The sequence below is a fragment of the Nelumbo nucifera genome, chromosome 1 (genome assembly GCF_055504915.1).
Source record: "Nelumbo nucifera cultivar China Antique chromosome 1, China Antique-T2T, whole genome shotgun sequence".
NCBI classification, from domain to species: domain Eukaryota; kingdom Viridiplantae; phylum Streptophyta; class Magnoliopsida; order Proteales; family Nelumbonaceae; genus Nelumbo; species Nelumbo nucifera.
This window is the reverse complement of record NC_142649.1, coordinates 14116166-14130624: the sequence shown is the minus strand read 5'-3', so window position 1 is coordinate 14130624 and position 14459 is coordinate 14116166. Positions and strand designations below refer to the sequence as shown.

At 36.5% G+C, this 14459-nt stretch overlaps 1 protein-coding gene and 1 pseudogene across 4 annotated transcripts; both read left to right on the top strand.

Moving 5' to 3' along the window:
* Positions 1-2765: 2765 nt before the first annotated feature.
* Positions 2766-7780, top strand: LOC104588069 (uncharacterized). Of its 4 annotated transcripts, none has more exons than XM_010245877.3 (7): positions 2766-3047; positions 3177-3236; positions 3843-5621; positions 5752-5870; positions 6021-6348; positions 6442-6629; positions 7398-7780. In XM_010245877.3, exons 3-6 carry the CDS (start codon positions 3872-3874, stop codon positions 6603-6605), a joined length of 2361 nt encoding a protein of 786 aa, XP_010244179.1. In that variant the 5' UTR covers positions 2766-3047; positions 3177-3236; positions 3843-3871; the 3' UTR covers positions 6606-6629; positions 7398-7780. The 4 variants fall into 4 exon arrangements, 3 of the variants coding, with proteins under 3 accessions (XP_010244179.1, XP_088760527.1, XP_010244177.1); XM_088904401.1 differs by lacking the exon at positions 7398-7780 and adding an exon at positions 6743-7364; XR_016085912.1 differs by having other exon boundaries at positions 2767-3047; positions 6442-6999.
* A 4685-nt stretch (positions 7781-12465) lies between these two features.
* Positions 12466-13533, top strand: LOC148802930 (aspartyl protease family protein At5g10770 pseudogene; annotated as a pseudogene).
* The last annotated feature ends 926 nt before the right edge of the window (positions 13534-14459 follow it).

Here is a 14459-nt window from a genome sequence, read left to right as displayed (position 1 = left end):
AGTTCTCACCAAGTATCATCAATCCCATGACCCTTGGAGATCATATAAGATAATCTTCGCCGTATATGTATCTTATCAAGGTTGTCACCCACATTAAATGGGTCCCATTAGATTAGCTGGGCCATAATCAATGATATTGGAAGAAGAAAAGTTGCCTTTGGTCTCTTGTAGAGCTGCATTTTTTTGGCTTCTGGGACAGAGAAAAGAAAAGGTTTAGTTGTATTTACAAGGCTGCAAAGCTGGTGTACACATTCTGGGGTGTGGGTTATGAGATAGTCTCTCTTTTTTAGTGGGATCCATTCATCCAATGAGTGTCTTCACCCTCTAAAAATGCAACAGTGGACCCATTGGACTACCTGATTCAGCACAGTTTTCAGCAGTTCTGTATTGGCTGAATGTGATGGTTGTACATTGCCCCCATGCCTTGTCATGCGTGTCAAGATTAAAGTGGTTGTGGGGTCTACCACTTGATGGATGATGTGGAGCTTTCTCATTGGTTATACAGCCATGTCATTCAGCTAATCCAGTCTTGTTTTCAGTGGTGTTTCATGATTTCTCTCTCTTGATCCCACTTATTGGACTAATCCCCAACTAAAAGGTCAGTTTAGTTGAGTTGGGTTGGATTGAAGCTTTAAGTTATGGTCGGGGTTGAAAAATAAGAGCCCAATTTACCTTTTGGGTTGGGTTAGAGTCCAAGTTACTAGTGGGCGACCCATTGATAAACTGTAATATCTAGGATTAAGGGCCACATGACCCCTCAGCGGTACAAAAAAAACTAAAATTAACATTTTATTTTTCAAAATTTGCAGGGAAACAGTCATGGCCAGAGCTTATAGGGATGGAAGCAGAAGAAGCAAAGTCCATAATCGAGAGCGAAAATCCAAATGTGACAGTAGTGATATCAACACCCGATGTGTATAGGATTCCTGATTTATGTTGCAATATTGTGTGGATTTATGTTGAAGATCTTAGCAATGGCATCGTCACAAATGTACCAAAAGTTGGGTGTTCAGGAGCTTAGTAATCAACCCAAATTTATCTTCAGTCATTAAGGAGCTTTCAACCAAGGACCGACTTTGAAAGCTTCTGGGTTCAATCTAAGGATTGAGAAATTGGCTCCAGTGAGAATCCAATGAGCTTGACAATATTTTCAAATGTTTTGTATGATTGGTTATATCTCAATTTTTTTCTGGCTCCTTGAAAGGTGGAAATTCATGTTTAACAAAAGAAAAAAAAAACCTCTCTGCAGGAAGAGGTCCAAGAGTATTGCATTTGTCTTTGAGTTTTTTTTTTTTTTTTTTTTAAATTTATTGGAAGAAGCGACCCTGACATCTTTTTTATTCCTTTGTTTTTATCTCATTTTGCTTTTGAGTGATTTATTACAATTATTATTCATGGAAGTTTGTAATCTCTGTCGAATCAAACCTTTGGCATTCTTCTATGTCGCTATAATCAAGTATATGATATGATACTTGGCATCCCTCCAAATCGGGGTCTAACTTGGGCAGGCTCTTGTTAGATTTTTGTCAAAATTTGAATGGATCTAATCGAAAGCTTAAAACAGTATAAAATGTTAGTTCAGGCCAATTCGAATTGTACTTAAGGGTCAGTTTGAAAAAAGTATAAATTCAAATTTATACAGTGCAAATACAGACAAAATAAAAGGTTTTGCACTGCATATTTGCATTTGTATTCTTTTCAAAACGGAGCCTAAGGGTGCAATTTTTGCAAGTTAGGGTTGGGTTTGTTTTAAAATTTTAATCAGCCCAACCCGAAGCTTAAGCCCAAAACAATGTAAGCTGTTAATTCAAGCCAACCTAACTTACACTTCTAGTTGTACCCTTATGTTCAAATATAAAAACACGAAACAAAATCCATGCAACTGCAGGCTCTCCATGGTAAGGTGAGTGGATGTTTCAAGTGCTAGTTGTATTCTTGAACATTCAAGTTGTAAAAAGTAAAATTTGTTTTCCTAAAATTATAGTCAAATTTAGGAGGTGATTTTTTGGATTTTGAAAAGGGAGAAAATTGGTCAATAGGATTTTGATTTTCATTAAATAAAAAATTCATATTGAGACTTATGTGGGGTAAAAAAAAATTTATTTTCCTAAGTTCTTCTAATTTAATAAAAGACAAATTTCTTAAACTACTCTTATGGTTTAACTAATTGACTAATTCTATCCTTACTGTTTACATATTATCTTAGAGTATTCTTAAATTTTCTAGCAATTGACTAATTCTACCCATAGCATTAGTGTCCGTTAATATTCCATCACAATTCATGTGTATGTGACATCACGTGACCTATAATTTTTTTTTAATCCAATATTACCCTTTTCATTATACATTTCATGATTCAAAAGACCTGTTTCTGGTGATTGCAACTGGGTTGAATTTAGCGCAGCATTGTCACCAGTGGTAGAGAAGGTGGTGGTGGTATTGTCATCATAAATTACACGACTATTCTTCAAATTTTTAACAATGTTAATTATCAAAAATAATATGATACTTTAAGACAATATATAAATAATAAGAATAGAGTTAATCAATTAACTTAAACCATTAGGATAGTTTAGTCTAAGAAATTTAGCCTTTAATAAATAATTATCGAAAAGCGAACGGTGAACTCAAATCCTAAAAATGGGAAAAGGAACCTAGTTTCACGTAAGCTGATTTTTTTTTTTTGCTTATTTATTTATTTTTGCATATTAACGTGGGATATGTTGAATGTTGGGTCCCATCATCCTAATACAAGACACATGTGGGCCCTGATCGGTTATGGGCTAAGCGACGCCGGAGGCCCAGAACCCAAGTTTTCGCCTTTGTCCTTCCCGGAGGATCATGGCGGGGGATTTGAGGTTGTGGCTGTGCATTGAGAGTTATAGAACTAATCTTGTGCATTTTTCTGGGGGAAATCTAACAGGCAAATGAGAATAGAGGTAAAAATTGGTGGAATCCACTGCATTCTGAGCTTCTGATCAGTCAGAAGACCTGCTCGAAACCGATTCTCCGGGTTTGACAGCACATGGTCATGATTATTGCATCGAGTAAGTAGCCGTAAGGTTTTTGGTTTTTATTTGCCAGTCTCTTTCCTTCTAACTTTTCGTCAGCCATTATCGGATATTTTGTAGTTGCGGTTTACAATCTTTACCATTTTTTTTGTTGTCACCTAGCAGATTTTTGTGTTGTTTGGTGAAGGCATGTAGAGGTGGAGTTCTCTTTGCTTTCTTTATCAGGTAAGGGCGTTTTGATTGTTGTCTGCGCTTCTTGTTCTACATTGTCATTTTTCTGTTTGATGAAATGCTTCAGTGCTTCATGCATGGTGGTGCTGTCGGAATATTATGATCAAACTAGTAATTTTTTAGTAAATTGAAAATAGAAATTGTAAAGGGTTAAATGGTCATCTTCCTCTCAAGCTCAGCTATAGATTATCTACAGAGATACAGAGGAGTTTATATGGTCGTCTGACTCATTCTGGTTGATCTACAGGGGCGTGCTTGCCCCTGTTCTTGTCACATGGCCCTCTCTTTCTCTTCCTCATTTGATTCTGCAAATTTTCTTTGAAAGCAGAACGGGGGAACCCTCTTGACAATTTACTATGCATTCAATTTTGCTTCGTTGAACTTATGTGTACAAAACACAGAATTCTGTTTAATGTGTATATTAGTCTCCTCTTTGCGTACAGCCAATGTCCTTATTGAGATTAATTTGGTAGTTTTCATACCAACCTGCAATGATGGTTGTAAACTTGTGGTATAATGTAGATGGATAGATTATACACTGGATTTACACCACCATGTAAATCCCATAATTTATATTTTTTTCTTTGATCTTTATTGCAGTTATAATAGCTTCTTGAAGTTTTGCAAAAATGCAAAGGAGAGGCAAAAGAAGGGGTGTAAATAGGAGAGATCCAGCGTGGAAGTATGGGACAGAAATGGAAGAACCAATAAAAAATGATAAAACATATGTGTATCTAAAATGCAACTTTTGTGAGAAACAAATTTCAGGTGGCGTGAAAAGAATGAAAGAACATCTTGCAGGAACTCGTCGCAATGTGGCCCCATGCAAGTATGCCCCCATGGAAGTGATACAAGAAATGAAAGAATACTTGGACAAATTTAAGGAGAAGAAAAAAAGAGATGTCCAAGAAATAGAAGTTTATGGAATAGGGGATTGTCATAGAGAATCCATTGGTGATGCATGTCAAGTTGTACGAACACCAGTAGAAGGGTCTAGTGATGCAAGCTCTACTTCAAAGGGGGTGAGGGGCCCTATGGACCAATTTGTAGTTTCTGGTCATAATGTCAGTAAACAGTGTGAAAAACATACCACATTGAATGCTGTTCGGAAGGAAGAAAGAGATAGGGTTTGTCAAAGCATTGGGAGGTTTTTTTTCGAAAATGGTGTGCCATTGACTGTTTGCAACAGTCCTAGTTTTCAGGCTTTTTTAGATATCCTTGGCAGATGCGGAAAAGGAATGAAGCTTCCTGATATGCATGAACTATCTACTTGGATTTTGAAAGAAGAGGTTGAAACAGTAAATAATATGTTGGTTGAGTCTAAGAAGACATGGGATCAATATGGGTGCTCAATTATTCTGGATGGGTGGAAAGACACTCTAGGGCAGAGTTTAATTAATATCTTGGTTAATTGTCCTAAAGGGACTTGGTTTTTGAAGAGTGTAGATGCATCTGAATCTGTGGAAGATGCAAACTTATTGTGTAAACTTCTTGATGAACTTGTTGATGAAGTTGGAGAAGAAAATGTTGTACAGATAATCACAGATAGTACAACTAATTTTGCAAAGGCTGGTAAAATGCTGATGGAAAAGAGGAAGAACTTGTATTGGACCCCATGTGTAACTCATTGCATTGAGTTGATGCTAGAGGATATTTTTGAACTTCCTGTGCATGACATGGCTTTCAAAAAGTCGAAAAGAGTGTTGAATTTTATCTACAACCATGGATGGGTATTGGCATTGATGAGAAGTATTCTAAAGAAAGATCTTATATGCCCAGCAATGACCCAATTTGCTACTGCATTTCTCACTTTAAGAAGGTTATTGTCTTCAATGCAAGCTTTAAAGACTATGTTCACATCAGAGAAGTGGGCACAAAGTTCTTATGCAAAAAAACCTAAAGGCAAGGCAGTGAAAGCAATTATTCTAAGGGACAAACAGTTTTGGGCATCTGTAGCTTATGCTGTGAAAACCATTAAGCCATTGATTGTGGTATTGAGGATGGCAAATTCTAATGCACAGTCAGCAATGGGGTTTTTATATAATGCAATGGACAAAGCCAAGGTAGAAATTGCAAAAAGTTTAAATGATGATGAGTTACAATATAGACCAATTTGGAATATTATAGATAGGAGGTGGGAACCACAATTACATCATGATTTGCATGCTGCTGCCTACTACCTAAATCCACAAATCTATTACAGCCCAGATCATTTAACCCACCCGGATATTAAACATGGTTTTTATAATTGCTTGCAAAGATTAGTTAGAGATGTAAAGGAGCAGGAAGCTATAGATTTACAGCTTGATGCATTTCGACATAGTCAAGGGTTATTTGGAATAACATTAGCCAAATCTACAGTGTCCAGAAGGGTTCCTGGTAACTTGATTATTCTTTCTTGTTTTCTTTTTTAAGATTAAATACATGGGTCTTAGAAGTTATATTTAGTATTAGATATTATTGCATTTTTTTTTCTAATTTTATTTACTTTTTTTTGTATTTTTGTTAGCTGAATGGTGGTTGGCATATGGTGATGAAACCCCAGAGTTGACAAGGTTTTCCATGAGATTGTTAAGCCTTGCATGTAGTGCCTCCTGTTGTTTGCGAAAATGGAACTCATTGAACCAGGTAAAATATTATTTCAAGAGATGAAGGCTCAAAGTTTAATATTAGTGATACACTGTTAGCCTTATTATTTAGTCAAATGTTAGTAATTCACTATTATACTAATTATTTACCATCATCTAATTGGATGTGGATCTTCAACTTGAGGAATAGGTTCATGCCAAGAAGAGAAACTGTTTACAGCAAAAACGTTTGAATTCGGTGGTGTATATTATGTACAATTTGAAATTGGCACAAAGACAAGATAAGAGGAAAGCCATGGAAGATCCTATTTGTTTGGATTTTGTTGATTTAGAATCGGATGATGAGTGGATCACAGAAGAGTCTACAAGTAATCTGGTCATTGATGAGCCCGCTGAATATCAATCTTTGCTTGATAATTTTGTTCTTGATGAACAAACAATGTTGGATGCTATTGGCAGCAGTGGAGAAGGCAGAGCATCTTCTTCAAAACACAAGAGGAGTGAAGATAAGTCAAAAGGTTAGCTTTTTGCATTTTATTCTTTTCTTTTTAATTTTTAAAATCTATTTAAGTTCTAATTTTTTTTCTTACTCTTTGTTGGTATAACTATAGGCAAAGGAAAGGCAATAATGGAATTAGTGAATCAAGAACAAGAAAAGCTGATAGAAAGCAATGGGGAGTCGGGTGATGGAAATGATGAAGATTTGATTAATTACATTGCTGATTCAGCCAACGATTATGACCTTTATGATGAATCTGATGAAGAAGCTGATTAACTCCAAGGACCGTAGATCTGAGAAGTGAGAACTTTTCATGCTTTTATTTTTGAACTGAGTACTTCAAAATGTGGAATTAAAAATGCTTTTTTATATACACACTACCCACATACGTGAGAACAATGTCAATTTGACAGTTTGAACAGGCAAATAGCCCGGTTTATCCATGGATCATTTTGGTTTTTAATCTGGTCCAAGTCTTAAAAACACTGGAATAGAGAAAAGGCAGCCATTTGGGTCTGCTTTCCAATTCTTTTTTCCTTTGTCCAATTTGGAAGAGGTGCTGTGCTATGAAGGCGTGCAACAGTAGGAGCTTGGCTACGAATCGTTATGACATTTGCAAGCACTGTGACTGAACTATCTCCTCTCCAACAATCTCATTATGCCTCCAACAGTACGTGAACTTATTTGGCTCTTATGCCTCTGAACATTAAGAAAGAAGTCTGCTTCATCGCCACCTTTCTGCTTTTAAAAACTAGTCATAATGTGTCTTAACCATTCACCTCAAACCATGAAATAGATTTTGAATTTGGGGTTTGGGATATTCTAAATTAGTTTCCTTTTCTTTAAGAACTTTCATATTTTTTGGATTGTGACTGTAATGGGGTTCAACAAAGTGGCATTGCAATCTAATGAGTTAATAATTTACAGTGTGTGCCTAACTTGTATCATCACTTGGACTAGATGGGGAATGTTACATGTTGAAACTTGAAACTGTTTGATCTACAATAAAGAGCATTGACGTTATTGGAGTTCAGATAAGAACATGACCTTTTGACATTTTCATTACAGGATAAACTGTCAAGGATAAGCTGCATAAAATTCTAAAACCATTGTGATGACTCTACAACCGCATCTTTCATCTCTCTTCGTTCTAGCAGTGTAATGCTCCAATCTGGAGCTGTTCGAAGGTTAATGTTGGATTCTCACTAAGATTTTAGAAATTGAGATCTCATTTGTGATTTTGCAAAGATGAAAAAGCCTCAAATGGAATGAACTGGGAAGGCAAATGAAAGGACTATTTTTTTTTTTTCTGTTTTATTCGTTATCAGTTAAATTGATGATTGAGTGGACTTGAAGCCTTTGAATCCAAATGCACAGGAAGAGAGAGAGAGATTTAATTTTATATGTATATATATATATATATATATATATATATTGCATTTGTCAGTGAACCTGCTTACAATGCTGTGCCTATTAGATCTGGACATTGGTATGCTCACTCGTGATTGGTTAACATAACCCATTATACCCAACTGTAAACAGCAGATCTGGAGTCCCTTGCAATGAGTCCCGACCTCTTGTAAGAAAAAATTCTGGTACACAACATTCAGCCACACATTGGGTATATTTTTTCATTTTCTGTACATGTATGCTAAAACATGGAAAGATGTTTCCAATATAAGGCTGGATTCCCTTATAGTGTTTGCAGGGTTCTTGCTTGGAGGGAATCTTGTCAATCTTGTCATCCTTGCAATCCCTCGACGAAATGTGCTAGTGATTTATATAGATTCAATGGTTTATTATTTAATACAAGGTTCAAAGTATCGACACGTATCGGCCGATACGGGCTGATATGTATCGTTTTGAGAGCTCCCCGGTATGTCCCTACAGGGGGTGTATCGGGGTTCTGACCAATTCAGAGGTGGAGGAGTCTTAAACCGGCCCCCCCTGAACCGGTTTTGAAAAAAAAGTACCGATACGTCGTATCGGGCGTATCAATATTTTGAACCTTCATCTAATGCACCAATTTACTTTCTTAACATTCTCTTAAACTTTGACTTTTTGATACATCCAAACACCTTAATGTATGTGCCATTTTTATAACTTATGTGCCATTTTTATTTTTTAATAAAAAATTAAGGTTGACCAGCTAGTGTACTCCGTTAACTAATTTTCGTATAATAAAAATACACCTTTATTTCCATCCCCTATTTTATTGCCTATTTCATGTTCACTCATTTGACAACCAACAAACAGTTTAATGCCTTAACGAAACAGTTCATTTTGAGTATCAAGTGAATGGATGGGCTTATTTGTGGAAATTTGGTCAAATAATAGAGTTGAATAGAGGGGCATCTGCAAATGTTTGACGGATCATTAGAGGTAATGAAGAGCTTTATTAAGAGAAAAATCAGAAAGGTGGAGGGGTTTCAAATGATAATCCTTGTAAATGATATGAAATTGATCCTTACCTAACACCCCAAATAAATAAATAAATAAATAAATAAAAGTAAAATTAAGCTGATGTAGGATGAGTTATTGGACAATTTTTGGAAGCCCATGGACAGAAAAGAAAAAGAAGAAGCCCAAAGAAGGTGCTAATACTTCAGATGGTCATAAAAGCTAGATGTTTTGGGCTATTTTTGTAGTAGATTTGTACCTAATAGTGCGAATTTCTAAAGATATTTAGAAAGCTCTTGAAGTCTACTTCCCAATGCATCAAAAGATCAATCAAATTTGGAATTTTCTAAGCAAAGTTATGATCATTTTACCAAAGGGGTGGAGAACTGATTATGGGAAAAAGAAGAACGTTAATTTTGAGTTTTTGAGTCTGAATTAGATCAAGAAGTTTGCTTTTTGGTTAGATACACTATTTTAGGTAGTTTGTGTCCAATTAGGACTTCTCTAATTTTAGTTGATGAATTGTCTGTAACTAAGAGTATTGTATATTTAATTGAATAAGATTTACTCTCGAGTTTTCTCTTTTTCCTGTAGATTTAAGGATTTTCCCTTTCTTGTGTGGATTCAAGAAACATTCTTTGAAGAAGATAGTGCTCTCCTTCCTCCCACGCTTCCCATTCTGCCTCATAAGCAATAAAGTATAATCAAGATAACATTTTAGTAGGAAAAAAAATAAAAGAAAAGAGAAACAAAGGAAGGAAGGAAAAGAGAAAAAATATAAAAGAGCTCATGTTCAATGCAGGTAGACCTTGAACTTCGATTCGTGGGCAGTGATGCAAGGCTAATTGAAGCTGTCGCATCACAATGTAGATTTGCATTTGAATTTCTTTGGTCTGAAATTCTCCATTCAGATGATAACAGAGAGTCGAACAATGGGCACATTGTTGGATTTATTGTCTTTCAACCTGAAGACCTCTTTCAAATCTTCTCATTTGTAATAGCTTATATCAATGTTTTGGTGTTAATTGAATCATTACTTGCCTAAAGATCAGTTGGACCAGCTATCTTTCTATATATCCAACCAGGTTCATTTACTACCAAATTGGGTGCTTGTACAAAACCGTTGACTCAGCCAAAAATATGATCTAGCTAACCCAACCATTGAACCATTTGATCACTAGGATAGTGGGATTAATTCACTCTTTTTTCCTAACTTTTGTATTTCACTTCTTGTATATTTATCTTTTAATACGATGAATATATAATATTAGAGATATGTTCATATTTTTTTACAAATTTTTTATATTTTTTACAAACTTATTTCTATCAATTTTTAAAATTTGATTACTTCAAATTGGATTCTTCAATTTTAGCCCTGTGCTAACCACCTGCAGCAAATGGAATGTATTTAGGCTGTGCTAACTCATTTACTTAATGTTATCTGATTTGATATTTAGGCTGCATTTGGAAACGATGCAAATGGAATGTAAATCCCGGTTCAGGGTAAATTTGCACTCTAGTTCACTTTTGCCTATATTTGATAACATTATATTTATGCATTAACAAAAGATAGAAGACACATTTTCCAATGCATAATTATATTGATAATAAGATATAAAAGTACATCAATAAAAAAGAAGTAAATTTGCATTCAAGTGGGTTTTTGATTAAAAAAAAAAAGACATATGCTTTATTGGAATTCATATTTGCATCCATTACAGCTAAAAGTCTGTTTGACAAGAAGGTAAATTTGTCAGTGCAAAACCAACCAAACTTTCCAATTTATATGGACCGTTTTACACTCTACATATTTACATTCACACTTATTTGCATTGTTTCCAAACGCAGACTTAGGCTCAGTTTGAAATGGGTTATAGTTACATATACATCCAAATTGCAAGGTTTTGCACTCTACATTCCAAACTGAGCCTTTGCAACAATCATATGGTCTAACAAGGACATTGGTTGCCAAGAGATGAGCATCTGCATCTACTGCTTAACCAGCAACCAGAACCTAAATAAGCTCATCTATAGCATAACTTTCGCAGTAATTAGTGAATGTTAACTATACTTCTTACACCTTCTAGAATTGGAGAGGAGTTTGTGCACGTCTGCGTAAGAGAGAGAGAGAGCTGGGTTTCTCGTCTGTAAAATAGTTAAAAGTTTTACAAGAAAGTTATAACAGACGATCAGTAACTAATTGACAAGTTTCATTTCCTTCTGTCTATATATTAGTAATAAATAATCCTGTACGCGACACAACGCACGCGCGCCCTTGGCTTGCATCAAGCTCAGCACAAAAAATGTTAATTATTCAATAATTAAATGCTAATAATCAATAATATTCCTTCCAAAAGAAGAATATATAAAATCATTCCAACCTTCATTGCTAATTATTAACAGGCTTAGTTTTTAATAAACAAGTAGGCAATGCGATTGAGACTAATCTCCAATCCATAAACCCATAATGTTGACCTTGTGGATTTTCCAATCCAAACTGCAGTGCAATTCCGTGGGAAGTGTTGCAAACATGATTTGATTGAAGCTACCAGCAGGTCAAAAAATACGTGCATATTTGCAACTTCGTGTTTCTTCTGTTTGATATCTCACGACTCACGCTATCAGAGGATTCATCAGGAGACTCACACAACAGGTTTAGTTTTAACAAAATGGACGTCACTATTGATATACGGTTGCTGATCTTGTTCATTGCCGGCCAAATGCTTCTTTAATTCTGTATATAGCACTAATAGCCACGAGCAGCCACAAACCTGCTGCAACAAGGGCATCAGCAAGGGAAGCGTATATAACAATATCGGCCATTAATTACTCATTTCATGGCCATTCGGCAGGCTTCTTTCCTCAGCTATCTCTTATATTCTTTCTTCATTTTACTTCTCTGCTGTTCTTGTGACAAGGTCAAGGCCTATGGAAGAGAAAGGCTAGAGGCTGCCATTAACTCGCGGTTGCCAGCAGCAAGTTGCTCCCTGTTCCCTCAATGTGAATAAACTTCATCATAGGTAGTGTTTATTAATTGCTTAATATATATACCTATGGATGCTAATTATTGAATCATTTTTGGACAACCCATTTAATTATTTTTGGTTTTGTAAAGGGTTATATCTCATCTCAAACTCCTTTTCACTTTTCTGACTTTCTCTCTCAAACATACTGTGACTTTTCAGTGGAGCTCTCAATAGCCGGTTCTATCCAACTGAACCAACCGATTAATAATTGGGTCTCAGGACCTGTAGTTCTTTTTGTACCAAACCGATCCAGACTACTTGAACCCATTATATAGTTAATAATATATAGAGGTCTCCTGATCGATTTTCTTATAATATCTTTTGTTCTGTTTTATGTCTAAAAGGGTAATTTTCGTATACAGTATATATAAGATTATTTTGATTGAAAACACTAGTTTTATCCACATATAAACAGTTTAATATTTTATTGTAATTTTTATTGAGGTCCTAGGAGCAAGTAACTAATATCTATCTCTGAGATTGCTTCATACCATGGTGCAGGTTACAATCATTCAACAAAGTTACAAATAGTGCACAAAAATGGGCCATGTTCACAGTCGGACCTAGTGAAGAACACAACCTTCAGTCCTCTCCAGATCCTCCTCCATGACCAACTCCGACTGCAATCCATCCACTCAAGGATTTCAAATGCAATCTCTGGAGGACAATTCAGGGCTTCAATCCCTGCCAAATTCGGTCTCCCTCTCGGAATGGCCGAGTACATTGTTAAGGTTGGATTTGGTACACCAACCCAATATTTTACCTTGTTCTTCGACACCGGCAGTTCCGTAACTTGGATTCAATGCCAACCATGCGCCATCAGCTGCTACCAACAGTTGGAACCCATCTTCGACCCTTCCAACTCATCCTCCTATTCCTTCATTCCATGTGACTCCGACTACTGCTCACAACTCATCCCGGCTGTCTACAGCGTCCAGCCCTGCAATTCCACCTCCACAACCATCTCCACATGCACCTATCAGATTACATACATGGATAATTTCACATCCATTGGATATTTTGGACTCGACACGCTCACGCTATCCTCTGATGTGTTCCCTGGTTTCCAGTTTGGTTGTAGTCAGGGAACTCGAGGGGACAACGGTATGATCGCAGGGACTCTCGGCTTAGGACGTGATCAGGTGTCTTTGGTGTCTCAAACTGCTAAAACATATGGAGAAATCTTTTCTTACTGTCTTCCAAGCAGCAACTCCCTTGGATACTTGGCATTTGGGAGCCAAGCTGGCACAGGCTCCACCTCCATAAAATACACACCGCTAGTAATAGATTTAAATGCACCATCCTTCTATGTTGTTCAACTGATCGGGATAAGTGTTGGAGGACGGAATTTGTCCATCCCTCCATCTGTGTTCAAGTCTCCTGGAACCATCATAGACTCTGGCACAACTTTGACTTACCTGCCACCGTCGGCTTATGCAGCCCTCCGGTCAGCATTCCGGCAAGGAATGACTAATTACCCGCCAGCACCACCACTGTCACCCGATGGGCTTGATACATGCTATGATCTAAGCAAGTCCGCCACCAATGTGGTGACACCTAGTGTTGTATTCTATTTTGAAGGAGGGGCTAGCCTCGACGTGGATTTAACTGGGAGGGTTATTGGAGACAGTAGTTTATCTCAAGTCTGCTTGGCTTTTGCTGCAACCAGCAGCCCTAATGAGTTCGGCGTCCTTGGCAATCTATTACAGCAGACATATGAGGTGATCTACGATGTGGCAGGACAGAGGTTGGGATTTGGTTCAGGAGGATGCACCTAATTCGGAGGATCTATTGGAGGGGAAGAGAAAGAATGAAAGAAGCTTAAAGTGAAAATAAAGAAACCAAGAGACTACAAAGCAAATAATATGTTGAAAAGTCAATTGTGGGTAATTTTGTAATTTTCTTTAAATCTTTGTCTCATGTATTTGTATCTTGTTTTGGGACTTGAAAAGTGAATGTTAAGTGAGATGAATGAGGCTTTATTTGCTAAACAAATTTGGAGGTTTCTAATAGAACCTAAGAGATTGTGGGTTAGGGTTATAAAGGAGAAATATTTGTAGAAAGACTCCGTTTTTACCGTGCAACCAAAGCAAAATGATTCCCTATGGTGGAAAATATATCTTGGCCATAGCCAAAAAGTTGAAATTTGATTTCATTTGGTAAATAAAGGATAGTAGAAATGTTAGTGTTTTTCATGATCCTTGGGTTCCATCTATTCATGGGGGATATGCAACACGATGCTCCCTTTCTATAAACATAGACAGGAATATCAAAATCAAGGACCTAATTTGCTCAAGTGGCGAATGGAATAGGCAAGCTTTAAAGCAAGTGTTAGATGTTGAGGTGGTGAGGGAAGTGTTGAAAACACACATTGCTTCTCATATAACAGCAGACCAAGTGTTGTGGAAGCACTCTAGATCTCATAAGTATTCTGTTAAGTCCTCGTATCAATGTTTCATAAGGAATTATCCCTCATCTTCTTCTCATCCAGTTAATTGGAACAACATATAGGCCTTGAGAATCCCTTTTAGGTTCCAAATGTTCATTTGAAAAGTTTTCTAGGAAGCAATACCCACAAAAGACAAGTTGTTTTTTCTTAATGGTGAAGATAGGCTTTGTGTTTTATGCCAAAAGGAGCTGGAATTGGAACTGCATCTCTTTTTTAAATGCTCTTTTGCAAGGACAGTTTGGTGTTGTTTACAGT